Source organism: Podarcis raffonei, chromosome 14 (assembly GCF_027172205.1).
Source record: "Podarcis raffonei isolate rPodRaf1 chromosome 14, rPodRaf1.pri, whole genome shotgun sequence".
Lineage (NCBI taxonomy): Eukaryota > Metazoa > Chordata > Lepidosauria > Squamata > Lacertidae > Podarcis > Podarcis raffonei.
In genome coordinates, this window is record NC_070615.1 from 27,140,490 (window position 1) to 27,164,735 (window position 24,246).

Below are 24,246 nucleotides of genomic sequence, written 5' to 3' on the forward strand. Positions count from 1 at the left end.
TGTGGGAGAGAGAATAAAAATACACAAAATGCCTCCCAGAAAAAAGGAGAGTTACAATACCCAAACTGTCAGGATTAGTATATCAAAACCAATCAGTTACTGTCCAGTTGTTTTTGGTAAAGAAAATACTGCTGCTAAGAGCACAAAGAACACTTGGTGAACTGGGTTCCCCCACCCCAGGGCCCTTCTTCAGAAAGAGGCAGTGACTGGTACTTAACAGCAGGGTGTGTTCACTGATGTCCTCTGCAGATTCTGAAGTCCTGCCCCAAGGCTACCCAGTTAATGTTCAAGCCCTTCTGGGGAGTTCAGGACATAAGAAGCCCCTTTTGGCCTCTCAGTGGAGACGGCCAGCTCTGCAACAAGGAGACAATCCTGCCCCTCGGAAGGGCGGCTCATGCTTGCAAGCCAATTAATGATGTTGAGAGTCAAGAGCCTGCTATCTGCAAATCTAGAAAGTGAAGGCAACTGGGCTTGGCTTGCTTCATGGTTGGAGGCACTGGTTTCTCAAGCATGTGCAACAAGTACTAGGAGGCAAGGCAACCTGCAGCAAGCTCTGCCTCCAGGAATGGATGTCAGGTGGGAATGGTGGAGGAAGGAGACACCACCCTGTGGGAGTAAGCAACAGCACATGCACTCTGCCTGGACAGTTTCCCAAGTTTGCCTGGAGATTATTCCCAGCTCTGCAGAGTACAACTGCCAAACTGGCATTTCTCTAAAACAACCCCCTTTTAAATATTTTTTCTGTTTCAAAAGTTTCCGTTTCTTCTTCCAGCAACCCAGGATTTAACATTTCTGCTTTCAGAATTATTGCACATTTACTTAAAACAAACTATCAAGCCTTGTAGTGTTTATTTGTAGAAACAAACACACACACACTAAGCTGAGTTACACCTCTCATCCTACCTACACTTCTCCCTGCATAAATAAAAGCCACCGTAGTGATTTATAGTACATAAATTTACAAAACAATAGTATTTAAAACGGCAGAAAGCATCTTAAGAAGTCACTACGAAATTGAACGTCAGTCAAATCCAGCTCGTGGGGAGGCTTATTGAGTGATCTACACTTTTTGCATATAGGGAGAAAAGGTCTAGGGGCTCAATCCAACCAAGACATACTCAGAGCAGACCCACCAGAGTTCATTGACTTCAATGAGTCCACTATGAATACATGACTGGATGAATACAAGCTCCTTCAAGCACAACCCCCACCAGGGACATCATCTTGCACCCGGGGTTGTCCAATAGGATCATTGGGCTTTGCATGAGAACATGGGATTCTCATGAGCTTGTTCCCTAGGAAGGTTGGCTGGGAGGTGCTGGCAGCCACTCCGAGAGACACAGGTGACGCTAGCCAGCTAGCTGCCAGGCCCAAGGGGAGGGGCCACCCAATTTTCACAGAGAAACCAGTACATGAAGGAAGATTTGCTTGCTCCTATGTGAAGCTGCAACCACCAGTGGTCACCTTTCCAGGAGAGGCTGCCTCTTTCCTTGGCACGAGGTTCAATGAGCCTTTTCGAGCTCAGCCATTGGTAAGATCAAGTGATCCCTCCCTCCCAGCTTGCAAAAGACAGCTGGGCCAAATACACGTGGAGTAAAAAAGCAAATGGGATCACAAGGTCATCTTAAAAAGCAAGAGGCACGTGTGTTCGTCTCCTTGTTTTTGCAAGTGTTTGCTCTGAGTTCTCTCTTTTTTTTCCTGACACCACTACGCCTTTTTTTAATTGCAGGAAATGTCCTTTGCTTCTGAAAACAAGACGGAGAATTCTCTAAAACAAATGTGAGGCTGCTGCAATTCAAGATAAGGCAATAGCTGTTCATTCACATCTTCCTCAGCCCTGCTGCTCTTGAAACTATGCGTAAATCAGTAACAAAGAATCTGTGAAAAAATATCTCTTATAAAAAACACTCAAAACCGTTTGTAGGAGATGGATTTTTTTTGCTCGTGAAGACAGCGCTAGAAAGGCACGACTCCTTCTTAAAATGATTTAAGAAGATGCAACTCGGCCAGCCAAGCTGCAACGATACGGAGCGTGGCCCTTGCAGCCTCCTTGACCGCTTGTTTCACCTGACTGTGCTAGAAATACATTCAACCTGACACAGCCCCCGAAAAATCGCCCCTGGGTAAAACCCATTCGGAAAAGAAGGAAGAGTTACAAGATTTTGGCCACACTGACTTGGTTTGGGGCCCCCACTTTTGTTCACACTTTGCAGTCGAGTGAGAGTGGGTTTTGTTTGGACAGGAAAAGAGCAAAGAGGGGTTTTCTTTCCCAATGTTTTATAACATTTGCGTTGTCAATCCGACATACAGAAGAACTTTGCTTTTGTCATCATTTTGACTACCCAGATATCTAAACCGCAGGCATTTCACCTTTCAAATTCTAAGTTTAGTAGGCAAACAATTAATAGCCCCTTTGCTTTGTCTAAAAAATCGAGACTGTGTAAATATAGCCCTTTTTTCGCTTTCTGGATCGAAGCAGGAAGGAAGGCATGCTTTCACAGCTGTAGGCACCTTCAGACCAACAGCATGACCCCCACCCCACCCCCACCCCTAACAAACAAGCCCTTGCCGCATGCGGATGATCTGGAGTAAGGCAGCTTGGACGTCTTCATCCATGTGACCCTGAAAAACAAAGAGGAGAGCTGCAGAAAACAGGCAGGACTTGGAACTTTTCAGTGACTTTTCAGTTGCAGTGACAAAATCTATAGATCCCAAAGTGGGTGGTCTCACACACCCCCAGGGGGCAGTGGGATTCCCTAGGGGGGTGCTGGAGGTGTAAAGGACTATCAACTGAATTAAACTAAACAGCTTTAACGGGTACTAGAATAAATGTGCAATTAATTGATACCATTTTGAATTTTGTTGTTGTGTGACTATCTTCCTTAGTGAGTTGTGCAAACTGCTATTCTGAATCATGCTTTTTCTAGGGTAGGGGGGCACTGGGGATGAGTTTATGGAACCAAGGAGGAGCTTGCCCCGAAAGCTTTGGGAACCACTGGCCTAAACTATTCACTGGCTCTGGCTGATCGTAGAAGGAAGCAGTGGGTAGCGAGAGATGTCCCTCCAACCCCAGTAAGCTGTTCCTACTGAGTAAGAGAAACTGTGGTGGAACAAACAACACAGGCAAGCTGTGGAACATGCTGCCTCCCTTGAAGATTTATCTAAGGCAGGTTCAGCAGGCATCAGTCAAAAAGGGTGTGAAAAGATCACCGCCCAACACAGCAGGCAGCAGCAAAAGCAGAACACGTACCTGAACAGCACTGAGAAGGTGCGTCCGATATATTGAGATGACCTCCTGGTGCTGCCTCTCAGCATCCTAGGATAAAAGAGCACACCTGGTCATTCTCCAGAGTTACATTCTCAAAGTTTAGTCTGCTTCGCTAGCCCCCTTGGGGAAGGGCAGTGGTTTACGGCAGGCAGAAGGTCCCCAGCTCAATCGCAACGGCATCTCCAGGTAAGGGTGGGAGAGACTGCCTGCCTGAAACCCTGGAGAGCCACTGCTGCCAGTCAGTGTAGACACTACTGGGCTAGGTGGGCTGATGGTCTGACTCCATCAGGCAGTTTCCCATATTTCCTAGTCTTGGAGAGAGGCACAGCATTACAGGGATGCTGGCACCCTACTTCTAAGGCCAACAAAAATCCCTTCATTTCCTAAGATGCCATGCCAGGCATTGAGCTGGAAAGCAGAGCTCATGCCATCTGTTCTGCTCTATCAGGCCTCCTCTCCCCTCAACTGTCATCTGGGGGCAGCCATTGCCTCAGACTGCTGCCGTGGGAGAGCTTTGCTGATTGCCCAGCTCCATCAAGCACCTCCTGCCCCTGAACTGTGCCAGCCAGCCATTATAGGAACAACTGTTCAGAAACTGATGCTGAAGTTCAGGGTTTTTATTTTCCTCTTCCCTCCATGTTCCTTTTCCCTTGTGTGTCATTTATTTTTTAGACAGTAAGCCTGCAGGTAGGGACTGTCTCGCTTTGACTTTATGTAAGGCTGAGGAGTCAGGAACAAAGATTCTAAGTAAATGCATAATAAATAAAATTGCCCGCACACTTTCCAGCTTAGCTTTGCAACCGCAAAGAACAGAAAAAACATTTTTTTAAAAACTGGAAACAAAGGTTATTGGACCTTAAACTGTTTGCCAGCATCATGCAAGACCACAGCTCAAGGATTGTCACCACACCCAGTCCTGCTGTCTTCCCCTCACCCCCAAGCACCAGAACCCTGATCAATGAGACAAGTTTCAGCTACCACCTGATGGCTGCAGTTCACTACTTACGGCCAGCTGCTGCTGAAGGGTTTTCACCTGCGCCTGGAGCACTTCAACCTGCTGGCTCTGTTGCTTTGTGGGGAGGCCGCTGTTGTACGTAAGCTGAGAGAGACCGTTAAGGGCCTGTTTTAGCCGCTCCACATCATTAAGTAGCTCAGTTATCTTCAAGAGAGACATTGCCAAAGTTCAAACCATAAGCCTTTCCTCTGCGGTTCCTCAGCAACATCTACTACAGGGATGGGGAGCTTGTGGCCTGACAAATATTTCGATGACTACAACTCCCAACATCCCTGACCACTGGCTGTGCTGGATGCAGGGGCTGATGGGAGATGGAGTCCAGCAGCACCTGGAGAGCCACAGATGTTTCCCATCCCAGACTTACACTTGTGTGATCAAAGCAAAAAAAGAAGTTGAAAGCTGCTTGCTTCCAACCTGTATTCTGCCCTGCCTGGAGCAGAGCCAAGCAAGCAACAGGAACGTCACCCAAACCCTGGCCCTTTGCTAGGGGCTGGGGGGGACAACAACAATGTGCTATGATACCCCAAAGTCCCAAAAATTCAAGTCACCAGTTTGCAAGGAAACAAGGACTGTCTCAGGGCCAGGAGCTGTGCATGGATGCACATTGCAAAGGTCTATTAAGGTGGGAAAACAGGGTTGTCAAAGCGCAGCACACACATTGTTTTGTCTGAGCTGGAGTGGCAAGAAGGTGGCTGTGCATGAAGCAGTTCAGAACTTCACTACGTCTGTTATCATTATTAATCTGCCCTCCCCTCCCCCCACAGAACACAGGCTGGTGCACAATACGATAAATGCAAGACGGCAAAAATAATAAAAAAAGGATAATTTAAAACATGGGCTTTTGAACTAACCAACAGGAAAGAAGCCTGTTTTGAATTCCCAATTAGCTGAAAGCCACAGGCAGCACGTCATCAGATCAACCAGCTCTGCAGGTCTGCCTCTCATGCAAGGAAACCATGTCTGAATCCATTTCCAATGTGGCTTAAAGGGTGCAGCCCACCCCCACTTCAACCAATCAGCCTGCATTTGGCTTCCAAGTTGATTTGGGCAGGATTCGGAGATTGTCTGTGTCTACTACAGGACCGCTTTCACTAGCCTGGAGCCTTATTATGTTTTGGACTACAACACCCATCAGCCACAGCCAGCATGGTTGTACATCCCTGGGGCTGATGGGAGTTGCAGTCCAAAACACTCAGAAGGCCTAGTCTGGCAAAGGCTGCAGTGCAGCAGTTCTTCCAGGCCTACCTGCTCCCCCAGCTAATGTCAGAAGCTAGTCCAAGCGCTGCCTCTCCCACCAAGGACCCCGCTGCATTCGTTATCCTCTGTATTGGGCCTCATATGCTGCCGGCCGGCCTTTAGCCTACTGAGTCCACCCCCTTGCCCAACTCACCTTGTTGTCTTTGGCTTCCACTTGCTTTGCGGACTCCTGGATCCTTTTCTGCAGCTCCGCGATGGTGCTCAGGGACTTGTCGCACCTCTCCTTCTGGTCCTTGATCTCCTGCTCAATGCTGAAGTTCCTGGACTGCAGGGGCTCCTTCTTGTCCTTGGTGGGCGCCTCCTCCATCCTGGCTTGCTGGGCTGCCTCCAGCTTCCGGCTGAGCTCAGCCAGCTTCTCGGCCATGCTGCCTACTTGCCCTTCCAGCTTGCTCTTCACCATCTTGTGCTCTGCCATCCCAACCACCTCTCGGCTCTCCAGCTCCCACAGGGCTTCTTTGGCGCTCTGGATTTCAGACTGCAGCTTGGCAACCTTCTCTGCCCTCTCCTGGCTCTCTCCCTCCTTCTCTCTTAAGGCGGATTTCGCGAAGGATGCTTCCCTCTCCAAGCCCTCCTTGATGCGGAGGTGATCGGCTAGGGGCACAGAGGCGGCCTTGAGATCGGCCATCTCCCGCTGCAGCTCCTGGGATTTCTGCACCTCCTGCTGGCAGCTGGCCTCCTTGCTGCTCAGCTCCCCTTTCAGCTCTTCGATGGTGCGGCCGAGCTGCCTCTCCAGGGCTTCCACCTGCTCCAGTGGGACGTATTGACCCTGGAGGCGGCTCTCTGCCTCGCGGGCCTCGGAGCGTTGCCGGTCGCTCTCCTCCTGAAGCCGCTCCTTCTCGCACTGGATCTCGGCAAACTTCTGCTGCAGCTCACACAACTGCTTGTTGAGGCCGTCCATCTTGCTGGCAAACATCCGCTCCATTTCGTGCGACTTCTCCGCCAGGACATAGTTCTGCTGCAAGTCGTTCTGGACGCTCAGGAGCCTGGCCTTCAGCTTCTCGTTCTCCTGGCTGTATTTCTTGCCTTCCTCCTCTCTCTCTCGGCGCTGCTCCCTCTCCTTCTGCAGCTGGCTCCTCAGTTCTTTCGCCGTCTCCTCGAAGCAGCGCTCCTTCTCTTCGAAACTGGCAAGGGGGGCATATTTGGACTTGATGCATTCCTGGATCATGTCAAGCTCCTTCTTCTGGGCCTTGATCTCAGCATGCAACTGGGCCACCTCCTCTTGCTTCGCCTGGTATTTTGCCTGCATTTCGGAACTGTTCTCCTGCAGCTCCTGAATGTTTTTGTGGAGGGCGGAGACTTTTGCCTCATGCTCCCGTGCATTTATGTATTCGCCTCCTTGCACTTGGCTTTGCAGAGTCCGCAGCTTCCTCTTCAGGGTCCCGTTCTCATCGCTCACCCTCACAAACTCTTGCTTGACGCTTTCCATTTTGTTCTTCAGCTCCAGCAGCTCTTGGCCCGTCCTTTCAAGAGTGCTGTTCAGCACTGCCTTGACCTCCTCGTGAGTAGCCACCGGCACGTACTGCTCTTCCATGGTCTCTTGAAGAGTGGCATTTTTGGACGCAAACTCGGATGCCTTGGCTTGCTGCTCCCTGTACTTTTGGCTGAGCTCAGAAAGTTGCCGCTCCAGGCTGGCCGTGATTACCTTCAAGGCTCCCATCTCCTTCTCGTGCTTCTCCCGGGGGATGTAAGCCGCCTGGAGCTGGCCAACCGTCTCCTTCAAGCGGAGGTTTTCCGCCAGCAGCTTCTCCGCCTCTGCGCTGTGCTTCTGACACTTCTCTCTGCTCTCCGCCAGCTTCTTGTTCAGTTCCCCAACCGTGACATCGCTCGCCCGCTTCACCTCCTCGCTGATCTTCAGAGGCACATACTGGCTCTTCATCTCGCTCCGGAGGGCCTCCACTTGCTGCTTCAGCAGGCTGTGGCCTGCCTTGGCCTTTTCCGCCTCCGCCTGCCAGGCCTGGCTCTGGTGCTTCAGCTCCGCCTGCACTCGCTCCAGCTCCCTGGCCTTCTGCTCATACCTGACCTTCAGCTGCTTGTGCTCCTCTGGCCTCACATACTGGGCTAACTGGCCTCTCTGGCCCTCCAGCTCCGCCCTCAGCCCCTGAGCCTCCGTGCACAGCTTCTGCCGCTCTGCCTCCGCCTCTGCCAACCTCCGCGCCTTCTCTTCCACTTCACCTGAGAGCGAGCTCTTCACTTTCTCGAGCTTCTCCGCCAGCTTGGCCGCCGCCTCCTTCAGCTGACCCTCCGCCTCGCAGGCCCTCCTCTCCCGCTTCTCATGCTCCACCTTCAACATGCTCAGCTCCCTCTGCAGCTTCTTGTTGTCGTCCACCAGCCTGGCCTCGTCCCTGCGGAACTCCTCCACCAACAGCTCATTCTGCTTCAGCTGGTTCCTCAGCTTGCCCACCTCAGCCGAGGCCCCCTCGTACTTGGCCTTGGTGTCCTTCAGCTGCTCCTTCAGCTCCTCCACCGCCTTGCTGCCGGTGGCCGCCGCCTCGCTTGTCAGGTGGTCCTTCAGGGCCAGGAAGTGCGTCTGCATCTGCTTCACTTTCCCTTCCGAGTCAAACATCCTCTTCTGCACGTCCTTCAAGGCGTCTTCCAGCTGCTTGATCTGCTGGTCCGACTCCTGCTTTGTTCTCTCGCACTCCGCTGCCAGCGCTTTGCACTCTGCCGCCTTGTGGGAGAGCTCCAGCTGCAGCCTGCTCACCTCCCCTCGGGCCGCATCGTAGCAGCTCCTCAGGTTGCCCAGCTCCCGTTTCAGAGCTTCCGCCTCGGAGGCAGCAGGAGACAGGCTTGGGCTCAGGAGCTCCAGGGGCCTCACCATGGATCTACTCTGGAGGGCAGCTGGCGCTGAGGCAGGGGCCTGCTAGAAAACAAGGAGACGGACTTCTTAAGACTCCAGAGAGGGGCTTCTACCAACAAACACACACACACACACACACACACACACACACACCCCTTTAACTAGCTTTTATGTAGGACAGCATTTCCCAAACATTGGTCTCCAGCTGTTTTTGGACTACAATTCCCATCATTCCTGACCACTGATGCTGCGAGCTAGGGATGTACGGCATTAGAGCTTCCCTACAGCTCAAGGGCAGAGTACATGTGTCTTGTGTACGGAAGGCCCCAGGCCTATTCCCCAACATCTCCAGTTGAAAGGTAAGTAGATCTCAGGTAAGTGGGCTGCACAAAGCCTCTGGGGGGTCACTGCCAGTTGACGTTAGGGATACGGAGCAGACAGACAATAGGCTCATCCAGGAAGATCCTTAAGGGCCTCCTCTGCTCCATTAACACATTTTGACTGTGTAATGGATCTGTCACGGATCACAGTAACCAAGTTACTAAGCTAAGGGCAGAAGCTCAATTTATCTTGCTAATGGGGCAATTGCAACAAGCCTCCCGCTTTCCGCTGATTCCCAGCCAAATAAGTGTGACATCCAAGTAATGGATGAGCCTGTTGTTCATTTCGCTGGCTCTGCCAAAGGACAGTTGCTGGCCCACACCTTCCATTTCTGTGCAGAACACAGCAAGGCTCCTACAGGAGAAGGGACAGGGAGCAACTGGATACCACGACAGCATTGTGGAGCCCCAAGAGACGGCCCAGTGACCAGGTGCACCAATGGCATTTTAACATGCTCAACATCATAGCCATGCTGCAGATGCCCACGTGGCATTCCCAAATGCACGAAAGAGCCAACAAATTGGAGTACCTGTGGTTCTGCAGAATACGTGGAACCCTGCTTCAGCAAAACATCTTCTTTCCCTACAGAAAGACAAAATAAAGAGCTTGTTCAATCTAACCTGACAAAGTACAAAGCTGCTATATATTTAGAAGGTGGAACTCAGCCTGCACTATTAAAAGTTAAACAGACAGCTGCTTCCTGCAAGGCCCTGTAGCCAGGAGCTGAGCAGCTGGGATGTCATAGAAAGCAGGGACACCCCCACTGCTGAGGGTCAAGGGAACTGGGTCTCAGGGCAGCATCTATGGAAAGGGAATAGAGAGGCAAGAGAACCACAGAGGCTGGAGGACCACAGAGCAGCAGGCTGCTTGGGGCCAGCCAATACTATAAATCTCTCTGGTCCTGAAAGCACAAGATCTAAGGCAAGGTGGGGGATCTCCTTCAGTCCAAGGGTCACATTGGCAACCGTGTGGGTGGGGCCAGAGGAAAAAGCAGGTGGGCAACAGATGTAGCTGACTTTTGTACTGTCTGCTGGCTGCATTCCACCCGCACAAAAGTCAAGAGATTTACTCACTGACACATACATCCCTCTCCAACCCTAATCCAAACAAGCAAGAGGAATCATCTCAGACCAAGGTCACCTCCCAGCCAGAGAAAAGCACTTGAGGAGGGGGCAGAGCAGTGCCAGGGAGGGGTGTGGCTTGGGTCAAAGAGGTGTGGCCAGGGGAGGGGGATGTCCTAAGTAGTGCCCTGTGAGTGAGGCAGAGAGGCCTGGACAGCCACATTCGATCCCTAGGTCTGAAGTTCTCCATTCCTGCTCTATATCATCATTATTATTAAATATATGAATTGGACATATGTCCCAAGATGATTTACACACAGGGCAGCTTACAACATTAACAGATATAGTCAGCGAACTTTATAGCCCTGCTTCTTCCCTATGTCCCCAAATTACCCACTTTCACTTGACTGCCACAACTGCACATAGAAGGGCACAAAAACTCCACAATGTTAGCGCTCGATTCCCTTTCTAAACAAGGTATCAAGGAACAGCAATACTCACTGTTACCAAAACTGTTTCCAGATCCCCCGTGGTCACCCTGGAATCAAAACACACAGACTTTGGTTCAGAGAGATACAGATTAACCGTTCACAAGGGTTCAGGTTTTCAGAATGAAACTATTTTTTTCATAGTCTTAATCCACAGAGAACTTTCCTGAAATGGATATGATACGTAATACCTTCACAGAATAACAGAATTGTAGAGTTGGAAGGGATCCTGAGGGTAATCTAGTCCAACCCCCTGTAATGCAGAAATCTCAACTAAAGCATGCATGACTCATGGCCACCCAACCTCTCCTTAAAAAACAATCTTGCTCTATCTTCCACACGACAGACCTCTAGATATTTGAAGATAGGCAACATATCCCCTCCCTGTCTTCTCTTCTCCAGGCTAAACATACCCAGCTCCTTCAACTGTTCCTCATAAGGCTTAGTTTCCAAATCCTCAATCATCTTGGTCACCCTCCTCTGCACACCTTCCAGAAGGGTCTGTGCAAGAGTGGACTGAGCCCTGTACCTATAGCCTTGTCACCCAATAACACGGCTCCCAGTTCCTGCTAACTTAGTGGAGGGCTGCTTGAAACAGAAACTGGCTTCCCCACCAAAGGACAACGTACCTCATAGAATCTCAGCTTTGACTTCAGAGCTTCAAGCATCCGTGAACTTTCTTCCTGCTGCTTCTCCTTTGCTGTCAGCAGCCTCCTGAGCTCATCTTTCTGAAAGTGAGCAACAAATCAACATGGAACATACTGGTAATGTTCAAGCACTAAGAAATATGAATATGGAAATCCTGCAGGACAGAAACATGACACTTTCCAGCCTACCGTAGCTTACAGAAAAATAGGAAGCAGTTTTATATAGAGTAATATAGGAGAACCATTGGTCCATATAGCTCAGTGCTGCCTACACTGACTGGCAGCAGCTGCTCGCCTGGATTTCAAGCAGGAGTCTCTCTCAACTCTACCTGGAAATGCTGTCAGAGGTGAACCTGGGATGTTCTGCATCCAAGACAGATGCTCAACCCCTGAGCTGCAGTCCTTCCCCTGTAGATCTGATCCATGCACACAAGCACACCCTCCTTTCTGGATTCAGCCTGCAAGGAAGGTTAGCCCCCATGACTCTTGCACTGGCTTTAGGGAGTGGTGTGAGCAGATCTTATGGTAGTGGGTGCCAAACACATTATCAGAACTGACCCCAAAAGCAAAGTTCCCTTCCTTCCTTTTTCATTTCAAATCAAATGTTCAGTTGTTGTTTAAGAGAGATGGAAGAATTTTCTCCCTCAGCTTCAGATTTCTCAACAAATAAGTTTAGGGTGGGGGAAAATAAAGATTTTTTTTCTTTACCTCGCTTTCGAGATCATCTGCGACCATTTGCTCCTGCAAAGAACAGAAACAGCCATTGGAATTGTATCTTGATTTATATTGTTATATAACATTGTCAGCAGGAAACCTGGCCAACCTCATTCAGTATCCCAGTCTGTAAAATGGGGATAAAGGCAAACAAATGCACCATAAGCCCCTGAACACACCAGCCCATAAATGCACCAGATCACCCTGGAAGGGCCCTCTGAGCTGCTGTCATTGCAAACTGTGTTCCATTACCTCGTTCAGCTGCAGCTGCAGACCATTGATTCTGTCCAATAGAATCCGGTGCTCCTGCTGGATCTCCCTTAGCCTGCCTTTCAAGTCTTCATTCTCTCTTTCCAGTTCCTTAAAACAGAGGACATTTTAAAACTGAGATGAGTTATCTCCTGCAGAATTAAAGCAACTGATGGATAAAATTAGGGAAATGGAGCAATTCCGATTTTAATGCACACCTCCCAAATTCACACACTCCCAAACCACTATGGTAACCAAAAACACAGCTATCCTCCGAATACACACTTCTCTGCATTCTGTGACACAAGCTTACTTGCAAGATCACCTTACCCCATATAAACTCACTCAACCACTTTGATCTGCAGAACCGGCAATGTTACAGGTGCCACCCGTTCTGCATTTTTAAAAACTCCATCTTTAAGTGTGGCAGCACCTACACGTTGGACCTCCCTGCCTATTGACATCAGCTATGTGCCTTCACTGTAATCTTTCCGGTGCCTGTTGAAAGCATTTATACACAAGGCCAGGTGTTTAGAAAGCTGGTGCAACTTTGTCTGTTTTTAGTCTATTGTTATTTGAACTTTCTGAAAGTCTAAAATTTTTCTTAATGCTTCTTACTGATAATTTTATTGATTTAGCTTTTTTACAAACCACTTTTAAGTTTTTTTCTTTTTACAATCAAGTGGTGTATAATTTTTTTAAAGAAAGAAAAGTCTCCAGTCGATCAGTGCATACGGAAAAGTGCATATTAGGGAAAACAACTTACAAAGATGCTTTATATTAAGGTGAATTGCTTGAAAAGATCTGTATATTAAGAGAAACACACATGAACTCTCATGCAGACTTTTAAAAAATTAATAAACTAATGTGGAAAATGATGCAAACTGAACAAGACAACTGCTACTGATGGATTTGTCCACCCCTGGATGTGACAAATCAAAGTAAATCCTAACAACAACCACTAGTGGGCACTCTTCCTAAATATGGCAGGTGGCCAGTAACAGCCCTCTTTCCTTATCCACATACTTAAGAGGCCATCAGCACTTCAAACCGCTGCTTATCTCCAGCCTGTCAACAGCTGAAAAACCAGCTCTTAGATGCTTAAAGTGTTTTTCCTCTGACTTGGATATGCCAGACACTGAACTGCTCAGCCCACACACCACAGACAGATCTGCTTAGCTCAAAAACAGGCAGCATTTCTTACACCCAAACAAAAAAAGGGGAAAAGCTATCATGGTAACCAGTAATGGACCATGCCAAACATGTCTTCATATTTCATAGAGCAGCCTTCCCGAACCCAATGCCCTCTAGATATTTTGGACTAATTCCCATCATCCCTGGCTGTGCTGGCTCAGGATGATGGGAGTTGTAGTCCAAAACATCTGGAGGGAACCAGGTTGGGGAAGGCTGGACTAGCGCCACCCAGTTAAAGCTACAAACAACATGAGAAGGGTAGGAGGAGAAACAAGACAGCACCAAAATGCGTCCTCATCCAGATCTCACATTCTTGATTAATTTTCTCCAAGCGAGCATTTGTACTATGCAAACAAGAACCTAAACAGCCACGTTTTACTCAGAGCAAACCCACTGAAATGGACCTAAGCTAGCCATCGCCATAGATTTCGATGGGTCTGCTCTGAATGGGACACCCATGAGGATCCCAGAACAGCTCATTTACATTTACTTGCTCCTATCACCCATTTAACTTTTGTGCCACACCTGTGCAACTTTGAAAAGAACCTGAAAAGCTGGAATCCCACACTTCTTTCAGCGTTTTCTCAAACCTGCTCGCTTGAGAGCATCCCACACAAAGCCCAAATCTCTCCCTTCACCTGTACATTCCGGTGTTCCTTCTGATGCGTCTTGAAGCTCATGTCCTCTAAGGCATTTGGTTGACTCCATTTTGGCAGCATGTTGGGCACCTGTTGTGCAGCATTGAAACACGGAATTGTCAGAGGAAGTAAGAGACGCGTATGAACTGTGCCAGCAGAAGCAGCAGCAGTGTAAGAGATCCATCAGTCACATTAATCTCAGAAAGCTATCAAGTCTTGGAGGCAAACAGCAGCCCAGAAGGTAGCGAAGTTGGCAGGCCTTGCTCATTTTGAGGAGGCTGACAAACATACCCAGAAACTTACATCTTTTCCTGAGGCCCTTCCCCAGGTCTTGCCTCTGAAGGAGACTCAGAGGGTGATGAAAAAGGAGGGGGCCTTTTCAGTTGTGGCTCCCCATCTGTGGAATGCTCTCCTCAGCAAGGTCTGCCTGCCACCTGCCTGACATCTTTTCAGCACCAAGTAAAGACTTATCTTCTTTCCCAGGCTTTTAATGGACTAAGATGAAGTTGTTTTGCTACTTGTGTGCTGCCAAAGCTTTCTCTGGTGGTTATAGGGATTGTTTTGTGCCGTTTTCATAGTGTAATATATTCATATTTATCCTTTAATTGTGCTTTAAGTCACTTGGAGACCTTCCGGTAACAAGCAACTAACAAGTGAAATCATATTATTATAATTAGCATCATTAGGGATGGATGAGAGGTCAATAAGGCAAGACTTTTCCTAGAAAGCAGAAACTCCCCCTGAATAAATATTAAGTAGGCAGGACCTAGCTTGGTTATGAACTTGCAACAACACATATGAAAACTATGCAGAATCCTCACCTTGAGATGAGGCTGTCCTTTCTTCATGACTTCGTAACTTGCTAAAAAAAGAAAAAGAAAATAATAATTTGTTTTCTGTTTAGACATTCCAAGCAGATGATTAGACAAAATGCAACACTCTTTCCAAGGGAGTCCATTCCACTGTCAAACAGCTCTTACTATCCGAAAGTTCTTCCTAATGTGTGGTCAGAATCTGCTTTCTTGTAATTTCAATCCACTGGTTCAGGCCCTATCCTTCAGAGCAGCAGAGAACAAGTTTGCTCCATCCTCCATGTGACAGGCTTTCAGATATTTCAAGATAGCTACCACATCGTCTCACAGTACGATCCCCAACAATGGGTAGCAATTGAGTGCAGACTGTCACAAAGAGAGATCCCAATGGCCAGTCTCCAGCCTATCACAAATAAAACTAAAAAGCTGTCCACTCTTGGCTTTACAGCAACTTCTCATGCCTCAAACTGGAACCAGACACGCGAGGAGGTAAATATTCTTCATTTCTTTTTAATCACCCGCTCCTCAACTCCAAGGAAAGGTAACATACCTTTGTTAGACTCCTCCATGGCAGCCTTTATCAGAGCCAAGATTTCAACGCTATCACCAATCCTTGCATAGTAAGAGCAGTCATGGCCAAGGGCATCCACCAAAGTGACGTCCGCACCATTTTTGAGCAAAACCTCCACAGCATCCTTGCAGCCATATTCACAGCCTAACATCAGAGATGTCCTGAGGATGGAAGAAGAAGCCACATGGGAACATGAGGAGTCTTGTGGAGATGGTACATGCAATGGTGGGCTCTGTGGAACAATCACTATGCTTTTTCTTTTCATCCGCGTGCATTAATATCCCTAACTCTGCAAAACTGTGGGCAAAGGGGCTCCCAATATGCAAACAGGCGCAATAAAACAGTTCACACAACAAACCAGGCATGTGGTGATGTGTAGTCAGTGTGGCGTAATGGTTGGAGACCAGAGTTCGAATCCCCACTCAGCCACAAAGCTCAATGGGTGGCCTTGGGCCAGAAACCATCTCATAGCCTAAGCTACCTCACAGGGCTGTTGTGAGAATTAAATGGGGAGGTGGAGAACCATGTACACCACCTTGAGCTCCTTGGAGGAAAAAGTGGTATATTCATGTAATAAACAGTAGTACAAGTCGGGAAGATGAAAAATGCACCTGAAAAATTTCCATCAACTCAAAAACTCTCTCACATTCCATTGGTCTAATACTCCTACAGTAGATCATCCCACAAATGATCACAATGAGATTTTTCTTTTCTTCTTTTTCACAACATGTTTGAGACTTGAGATGCTTTTTCCCCCTGAAATGCTATCTGCTATTTATTTACCAGTGGCTCGCTGACAGAGGTATCCTTGTTTAAGCAGCTGTAGTTTGAACAAACCACCATTTTCTACACTGAACCATAACAATAAACTATGGTTTGTTCCAACCAGGAATGGAACCTTTAAACCTCTTCCCCCTTGGCCACAGAGGGATGCGGGAAGAGCATAGAGGTCCAAGATTCATCTAGGCTCATGTACGTAATATTAAACCATGATTTGAGGTGACATCTGAACCAGGCCAGAATGTGGGCAGGTTATCTGTCAATTGCCAAACTGATGGCACTGTATCAGTAAATAAATAAATGAAGCAGTCAGAATTTTGCTATCTTTGAAGAAATTCCACCACTTCGGATCAACACACCCCAAGCTTGTGTCCATCAGTTTCATTGTTTGAATCCCCAGAGAGTGTTCTTTGGAAAGCATACAGACACATACATCACCCACGGGGGGCTAAATGGATGCATTACCGGTTCTGTTTGTCTCTTGCATTGACATCAGCGCCCCTGTCGAGCAGAAGTTGACATATGGCTGGACGGCACATCTGAGTGGCCAGCACCAGAGGCGTCCTCCCGTCCTAGAGAGAAGGGGCAGGAAAACATTACAAAGGAAGGGTAAAATGAACTTGACCAATCCTGGGGAAGGACCCTGAAAGGGGCCTGCATGAGACTTACTGCATCTCTGGCATTCACCAAGGCTCCATGGTCACACAGTAACTGGATGCTGGATGAACAATCTGACATTGCTTTGGGAGACAGAAGGACATCACATCATTAGTAAATGGATCACTTCGCTACCGGTGGGCTATTTATACATTGTCAGATTTCTATGAATGGCTGCGCCTTTAAGATCTAGAAGCCACAACTGTTCTAACGACAAATGTCCAACCAAGGAACAGCAATTGCTTTTTAATTAAAAAGGGCCAATATGCCAGTATCTTCCATGCTTTACTCATTGCACCTGAACTCCAGCCCTGCAAGAAAAGCCTGTGTGTTGTTAATGGCTCACCTAACCCAACTACACCTTTATCAGTTGCCTGAGGTGCAGAGATAGTGTGGAAGAGAACCTAGCCTCTCCCTAAAAGCTTCTCCTAACTGGTGGTCTGGAAGAGGAACATCAATCACTGGGCGGGGGGTAATTGGATTGTTTTTGTTTTATTGTGTATTTTGTGTTCTCATTGTGAATTTTTATGTTCGGAACAACTCTATGATCTTTGGACAAAGGGCAGTATACAAATTTAATAAATAAATATTAAAATAAGAAGTTTGCAGCTAGCCCTTCCCAATCTGGGGGGTGTCAGATGTGTGCGTCATGTGATGCTGGAGCTGATGGGAGTCATAGTCTAAAACATCGAGACAACAAATTGGGAGAGGCTGTCCCAGCCACATGTGGAAATTGAGCAGCTATTCATATGCCTTGCCAAACACGGTCCTTCTCACGGCGTTAGGAGAAATTGCTCCAAAGGAAGGAAACTCCCTTACCTGCATCATGAAGAGCAGTGCGACCCTGAAGATCCACATTTTCTGTAGGGCAGTTGTACTATGGGAACAGCCAAAGACATTTCATCAATACTGTTATTACTATTAATTATTATCGTTGTCGCTGTTAAATTTATTACCTGCCCTTCACCAGCAGGCCACAGGGCAGGTTACAACCATTTAAAATTCAGCTTTAAAAACAGCTAAAACAAATCGCTGTCCCAAGAATATGGAATAGACCTGCAATTTATTTATTCTAACATTTATGGTTAAGGGTTCCTAATAGTGGCAGCACTCTCATGATGAAAATATTTCAAGAAACATTTAAATAAGATTCAGCTCCAGAATGTTAAATGTGCTGTTCAGCTTTGCAGATCTATTATTATTATTATTAATTTATTAGGGTTTTTTAAAAAACAAAAATAACTCAAAGTGACTTACAACAATAAGTAAATCACACATGCATTAAAACCAGCATAAAACAAAATGGGGGGAATCTAAAATGCATTCATATTTTTAAAATAAAACATCCCATCTACTGAAGGAGGCCAGAGATAATTAAAAGAAAGGAGTCAGAACTTATAGTGGCTGTGCTGTACTGTAGATATCATACCTAACCTAATAATCTGGGAGGCATAACAAAGGAAGCTTCCTTATATAGAGTCAGACCTTGATCCACCCAGCACAGTATTGCCTACACCAGCTTTCTCCAACTAGCTGCCCTTCTGATGCTTAAGATTCCCATCATTCCTATTAAGAGGCTGGAGCTGATGGGAGAGACAATGTAAGAACACCTGGCTTTGGGAGCCTAGCCTACACTGACTGAGAGAGGTTCTCCAGAGTTTCAGATAGCAGCCTTTTCCCAGGAGATGTCAGGTGATGAACATGGGAGCTTCTGTATGCTGTGAGCTATGGATCCTTCCCCATAAATCTTTATGAAACAGAAAGCTTCATACACACAGAGGAATTACCTGCTTATATCTATCCTAGCACAAAGACTCTCAGTTTTCTGCTTGTTTCTTCAGATTTCTTCAACATCCCAATTTGAAAATAACAAGGTTCAGGGTGATCAAAACCTTATTAGATTTTTGGCCATTCCTGCACCAACATTTGGGTTAAGGTGTCCAAACAGCGGCAGCTATAACGTGATGGGAATATTTCAAGGGACGACACACACAGAGAAAGGAAAAAAGCTTTGCTGTCATGGTTTCCCCTCACCTCCTACCCTGCCTTTTACATGCAACACTTAAACAATTTATCAAAGCTACAGTACCTGCAACAATTTTTGCAGACAGAGTGCATGCCCATATTTCGCAGCGAGGTGCAGACCATTCCTTCCTAGAGAGGTCAAAGTGACAAGGAAATGCAGAATGGAATCATGAAAGACATGGCAGAGCTTTCATTCAGTGTCTACCATAGACCCATACACACAGAGATGGGTTGTGTGCTGAACATAAAAAGGTAAAGGGGCCCCTGACCATTAGGTCCAGTCGTGACCGACTCTGGGGTTGCGGCGCTCATCTCGCTTTATTGGCTGAGGGAGCCGACGTACAGCTTCCGGGTCATGTGGCCAGCATGACTAAGCCACTTCTGGCGAACAAGAGCAGTGCACGGAAACGCCGTTTACCTTCCTGCCAGAGCGGTACCTATTTATCTACTTGCACTTTGACGTGCTTTCGAACTGCTAGGCTGGCAGGAGCAGGGACCGAGCAATGGGAGCTCACCCCATCACGGGGATTGAAACTGCCGACCTTATGATCGGCAAGTCCTAGGCTCTGTGGTTTAACCCACAGCGCCACCTGCGTCCCGTGCTGAACATAGCTTGAGTTAAAATACTGACCATGATGTAACTACTGTATTTTATACATCAATTCACCAGGGATGGAAAGACAATGGATTATTTTAAGTCAATCTACCTTGAAGAGTGACCCAGCTTAGACCCTTCCATGATGTCTCAACTTCCCCATGGCTGCCAACAGCAAACCGTCACCACAACCCCAGGGATGTAATCGGCAAAAAGGTGGCTGGGAACCCAGCAGGGACACTGATACACATCTAAGAAGCTAGTTTACAACAACCCCTTTCCATATTCACTCAGCAGGTTTGAGCAATACATGAAAACATTTGCCCAACATCTTCTACAATCTCTCTTTAGGAGGATCTTATCAAAGAGACAACCCTCTTATTTTAAACAAGGACTCATACCTGCTGCATCAGTAGCTACAATGTCAACCCCGTGTACAAGAATGGCATTCAGACAATCAAGATTCCCTTTGGCAGCTACAACATGGAACCTAAACAAAGCAAAACAGGAAAATGTCTGTGTGATGTTTACATATACAAGGTTACAATTAAAATGTTGCAAGTGCAATCCAACGCTATAAAAAATACAAAAGCAGCACAGAAAAGCACCTGCAGCAGAGAATAAAAAGAAATACAACAAACAGGCTGCTGGGATAGCTCAGTCTGGAAAGCATGAGACTCTTAATCTCAGGGTTGTGGGGTTCAAGCCCCACATTGAGCCAAAGATTCTTGCACTGCCTTTACTCTTAGCCTAACCTGACTCACAGGGGTGTTATGAGGATAAAATGTGGAAGAAGAGAATTATGTACACCACCTTCACCTCATTGGAGGAAACGTGGGATGCAAATGTAATAAATTATTATTATCATCATCATCATCACCACCACCGCTGCCGCTATCTATCGATCTATTTCCCACCCTTCATCCTATGATCCCAGGGAGGTTACAACATTACAACACAACTATAAATATAAATGGGATAAGTAAATGTAAGCTGAAAAGTCTCTTGGAGTTAAGAACTTTGCTTCAGGATGAGAACAGAAATCGTGCTCCGGTGGCGCAGCAGCAGCAGGAGGCCCCATTAGCTAAAGTGGTGGTTCAGGTTAAGAACAGTTTCAGGTTAAGAACAAACCTCCGGAACGAATTAAGTACGTAACCAGAGGTACCACTGTATTAGAATAAAGGGGCTGAGGTGCTGGCTTGCTCAACACCAACGAGTGAGCTCATGGCTAGGCTGAGAAGCCACATCTCTGGATGTTGGTTCCAGAGAGTGAGAAGCTGTGCCTGAATGCCTCTGACCTCTGGCTTTCATCTTGGAAACTCTTGGGGGTATGCAGGCTGTGACCTACAACCACCCAGACATAGTCACCCACCACAAAGCATCCAGTACAAGGCTCACAGAATAACCCTAGCATTAAATGTCCTCACCGCCTACCATTTAAGACAGAAAACAGCTTTGTGCAGTAACTTGAGAATGCCATTCAAACCTTCTCTGGATTGGCTACTGAGAAGCTTCTGAAGTTACCACAAATATCTCCCCTTTTATTATGTGCGCACACAGGAGTTCAGAGAGTGAAACAAAAAGGGACCCGGGAGTGGGACAGACACCACACAAGTAATACAAACCGCATGGGAAAGACCCAGGCCTTTTATTCTCGTCTGGAGCAAGTTTGGAACCAAACCACAAACACACCCTGCAACCTAGACAGATTTTTTTGAATCAACCAGGCAGAGACCACCCAATTACTCGCTTCTGGATCTGCTGCATATTACTGTGTCAAGGAAAACATTTCATCTCAAGCAGCTTTCACAGTGCCTTCCAGTTGCTGTTGGACTACAGCTCCCATCAGCCTCAGCCAGCATGGTCCAAGGTTGGGGGTGGTCAGAGCTGTAGTCCAGTAACATCTGGAGGGCCCCCAGGTTTCCCCTCCACTAAACCACATGTTTACACAGTTCGGCATGACATCCAAACATGCCCTGTATGTGTGGAAGCATAAAATGCTCTTCCGCAGGATGCAGGTCCCAACAGCTTTCTGTTTATTTAAAACATTTCTATGGCACCTTTCCAAGGCTCAGGGAGGCTTACAGGAAATAAGCACTAGGCAGATAAGAGCCAACAGAAACACCAGTGCCCCTCTCAAAAATTTGGAAGGGGCCAGGAAGATCAAAGGCAAAAAAGACACATCTAAGCAGCCCCCCTCCAAGGGGTGGGTGGGCTACAAACTTGGTGGGAGGTGGGCAGAGCAGCTGAGGTCAAAACCCCGACTTCTACTCACGCAGATCTTCCTTCCACATCGAGTTTGGTGGGATTTACGCCCTTCTTGGCAAGGACAGACGAGATCTTTTCCACGTCGCCCCGTTCAGCAGCTTTCATCAAGCGATCATCGTACTTGTTCCAGTCTGCAGTCAACTGTTCAAAGAATGCGGGAGAAATGTTTTCAGTGTACAGTGGTGCAAATCCCTCAGAAATACGAGCAAAAATGCCCGTTTCCCATAGAGGATAAAGTGGGGGAGGGGGGAGAAGTGTTATTCATCTGCCATCCATGTAGCTGGAAGGGGAAATCCCTTAAGAAACGGAAGCCAAGGAAAGCTGCTTCTGGGCTTTAACAAAACAAAAAACTGAAGGAGCTTGGTTTCACATATTATCGTGTTAGTTTAATACGGGAAGTACTTAAGAAAAATCCAAACACTGAGAAAACCATGAAGGATTCATGCCTTCTGCATCCCATTATTTACTGGCATGCAATGTTATTCTCACAAAATAAGATAATAGGATATTTGCAGCACCTTTCTGCAGTTCAATGTATATTTGAATGTGCTTAGAGATGCAGAAGATCTCAGCTCAATGGGCAGCTTCAGTTAAACAACGAGCAGAGGAGTGGGTTACCTTAAACACAATCAGGCTCGGTGTGGGGAGTGTTTTGGCTTTTTGGAGCCTAATTGCTAGAGGGGAGAGGTGACCTTCTTACAGACTTCAGCTGGGAAGGCAAAGTTAGCCTTCCAGCCAACCACCCTCACTGCACTCTCTCCAGAAAGATCACCTCTCCTGCAAACACAGTTAGGCTTCAACAAGGCTTTCTTTTTTAAACTGAATTTTGCATAGCACACACACCAAGCCAGCGGTGGTGCAGTGGTTAATGCTGGACCTGGGAGACGGGGGTTCAAATCTGCACTCAGCCTTGAAGCTTGCTGGGTGTCCTTGGGCCAGTCACTCACTCTCAGCCTAGTCTACCCCACAGGGTTGCTGTGGGGATTGAACGAGGAGGGGGAGAACCACATAAGTCACCTTGAGTTCCAGAGGATAAAAAGGTGGGATATAAATGCAAAAAATAAACAAACATCCCAGTTACAACTAATTCTATACATATACACATGCACACACACTTAAAGCTCTCTCACGTAATAAATAGTTTTTTCCAAGCCTAATTCTGGTGCAGAGTTTTCAGAAGAGGGGTCACAGCTGGGGAGAAGACAGTCAATGCTTCCCAGCTGCAACCCACTTTGAAAATGCCCACCACCAAATTCTATTGCTTCTAAGGGCGGAGTGTTTGTGTGTGTGTGTGTGTGTGTGTGTGGAGAGAGGCGGTAAGGAGGGAGATTTCAGGTGGTGTGGGGAGGGCCCAGGGCCTTCATTGCACCCAGCTTGAGGACTGGCAATTCACCATCCCTGGTGAAGTTAGAAGCGGATAGGAAAAGCATCTTCCTGCCCAAGATCATGGAGAGTTGCTGCCTGCCACAGCTGACAATGTGCTAGGTCAGAGCTGGGGAAGATCTGTGGCCCTTCAGTTAGTTGCTGGAGTCATGAGGGTTGTTGGGGGGGATTTAATGAGGAGGAGAACTATGTATACCACCTTGAGCTCCTTGGAGGAAAAATGGGATATAAATGCAAATGAATGAATGAATGAATGAATGAATAGGATAATAAGCCAGACCTCCCACAAAACAGCTTTTTCCCCTATTCCTTTGACTGTACGAGAATTCTAGCTTCCGGTAGAACTAATTTCAGTTCTTCTAAAACAGAAGGAGTCTATGATATCATTTGCACACCAGTTTAACCATCAAGAGGCCCTTTCTGTTTCCAGAGCCTCCTTGCTCTGGTTTAATTGCCAGGAGCGTTCTGTTTGGATTTCCAGTCAGGCCACCTTGGTGCCTTCTCAGAATAGAAACAAGGTTCTCCACCCTACTTGGCATTTCTTGTTTTCAAGATAGACAGAAAGAAAAAGTATTGCAATCCAAAACACTCTCTTCCCCTACTTCAGCCCACCAACGCCCAAGTCCTCCTTTCTTGCAAAAGGCTTGCATTTCTACTCAAAGGATAATGGCTACATTTGAACTGCACAGGAATGTGTTGTTTTTGAGGTTCTCCCACTTCCCATCTCAACTGGGTGTGGGCCTATTTCATGTGTTATTCCTCTCAAGCTGCAGATTAAATCTCTGCCTGAAATGAAAGCAGTATCTTCCTGCCTATGAATGGCGGCATGTGTGGTTTGCTCTGGAAATGTAAAGAAAAAGCCAAAACTAATGCTCACTGCAGGTTCCTGGCAGGCACACCTAGACCACAAAAAGAGAGAGAAAGTGCCATCCGTAGTGTCATTCAAACACTGAAAGGCACCTGCTTTTTCCCAGTCATTTCTACAGAAAGACAACTTGTAAAGTGACCCAAATGAATGTGGAAGCAATTATTTTATTTTATTTTATTTGCCTCCCACTACACAGCAAGCAACTGCATTCCAAAGCAGGGTATCATATTTCTGCCTGTAGTGTCACATGAAACCACAGTAGCACAATTTGGGCATGCACCCCACTAGCTAGCAGGAAATCACCAGAGGGAGAAACAGCAGTTGCCATACCAGCAGCAAACGCTAAACTGGTACCAACAGGGAGAAAATTCTAGCCACTCCCCCTGATGTGCTAGCTTTCTACATGCAGGAAGCTTCCAAATACATGTTGCCATTCAACGGTCCACCCAGCTACCTTGTCCATGTACATATAGACCAGGCTTTGCTCAACTCATTCCCTTGCAAATAAAAAGCTACTTCTGATTAGGGCTGGGCGATATCTGGTTTTCAACATCACAATATATCACCAGCTAAATATC

The 24,246-nt window shown here is 47.1% G+C and overlaps 1 protein-coding gene across 5 annotated transcripts in view; it reads right to left on the reverse strand.

Annotated features, from left to right (window-relative positions):
- Positions 1 to 832: 832 nt before the first annotated feature.
- The window catches only part of UACA (uveal autoantigen with coiled-coil domains and ankyrin repeats), a 54,377-nt gene continuing 30,963 nt past the window's right edge, over positions 833 to 24,246 (reverse strand). For 3 of the 5 annotated variants that reach the window (XM_053365201.1, XM_053365203.1, XM_053365207.1), the window contains exons 2-19: positions 21,425 to 21,558; positions 19,551 to 19,639; positions 18,619 to 18,683; positions 17,349 to 17,406; positions 16,542 to 16,612; positions 16,338 to 16,444; positions 15,072 to 15,253; positions 14,531 to 14,571; positions 13,710 to 13,799; positions 11,881 to 11,988; positions 11,623 to 11,655; positions 10,897 to 10,995; positions 10,281 to 10,317; positions 9,248 to 9,300; positions 5,674 to 8,400; positions 4,275 to 4,427; positions 3,251 to 3,316; positions 833 to 2,622 (exon numbers count right to left, since the gene is read on the reverse strand). In XM_053365201.1, coding sequence (XP_053221176.1) covers positions 2,551 to 2,622; positions 3,251 to 3,316; positions 4,275 to 4,427; positions 5,674 to 8,400; positions 9,248 to 9,300; positions 10,281 to 10,317; positions 10,897 to 10,995; positions 11,623 to 11,655; positions 11,881 to 11,988; positions 13,710 to 13,799; positions 14,531 to 14,571; positions 15,072 to 15,253; positions 16,338 to 16,444; positions 16,542 to 16,612; positions 17,349 to 17,406; positions 18,619 to 18,683; positions 19,551 to 19,639; positions 21,425 to 21,558 — 4,185 coding nt within the window. In that variant the 3' untranslated portion in view covers positions 833 to 2,550. The remainder of the gene's footprint in view (positions 2,623 to 3,250; positions 3,317 to 4,274; positions 4,428 to 5,673; positions 8,401 to 9,247; positions 9,301 to 10,280; positions 10,318 to 10,896; positions 10,996 to 11,622; positions 11,656 to 11,880; positions 11,989 to 13,709; positions 13,800 to 14,530; positions 14,572 to 15,071; positions 15,254 to 16,337; positions 16,445 to 16,541; positions 16,613 to 17,348; positions 17,407 to 18,618; positions 18,684 to 19,550; positions 19,640 to 21,424; positions 21,559 to 24,246) is intronic. The other 2 variants (XM_053365204.1, XM_053365202.1) reach the window with 2 other exon arrangements.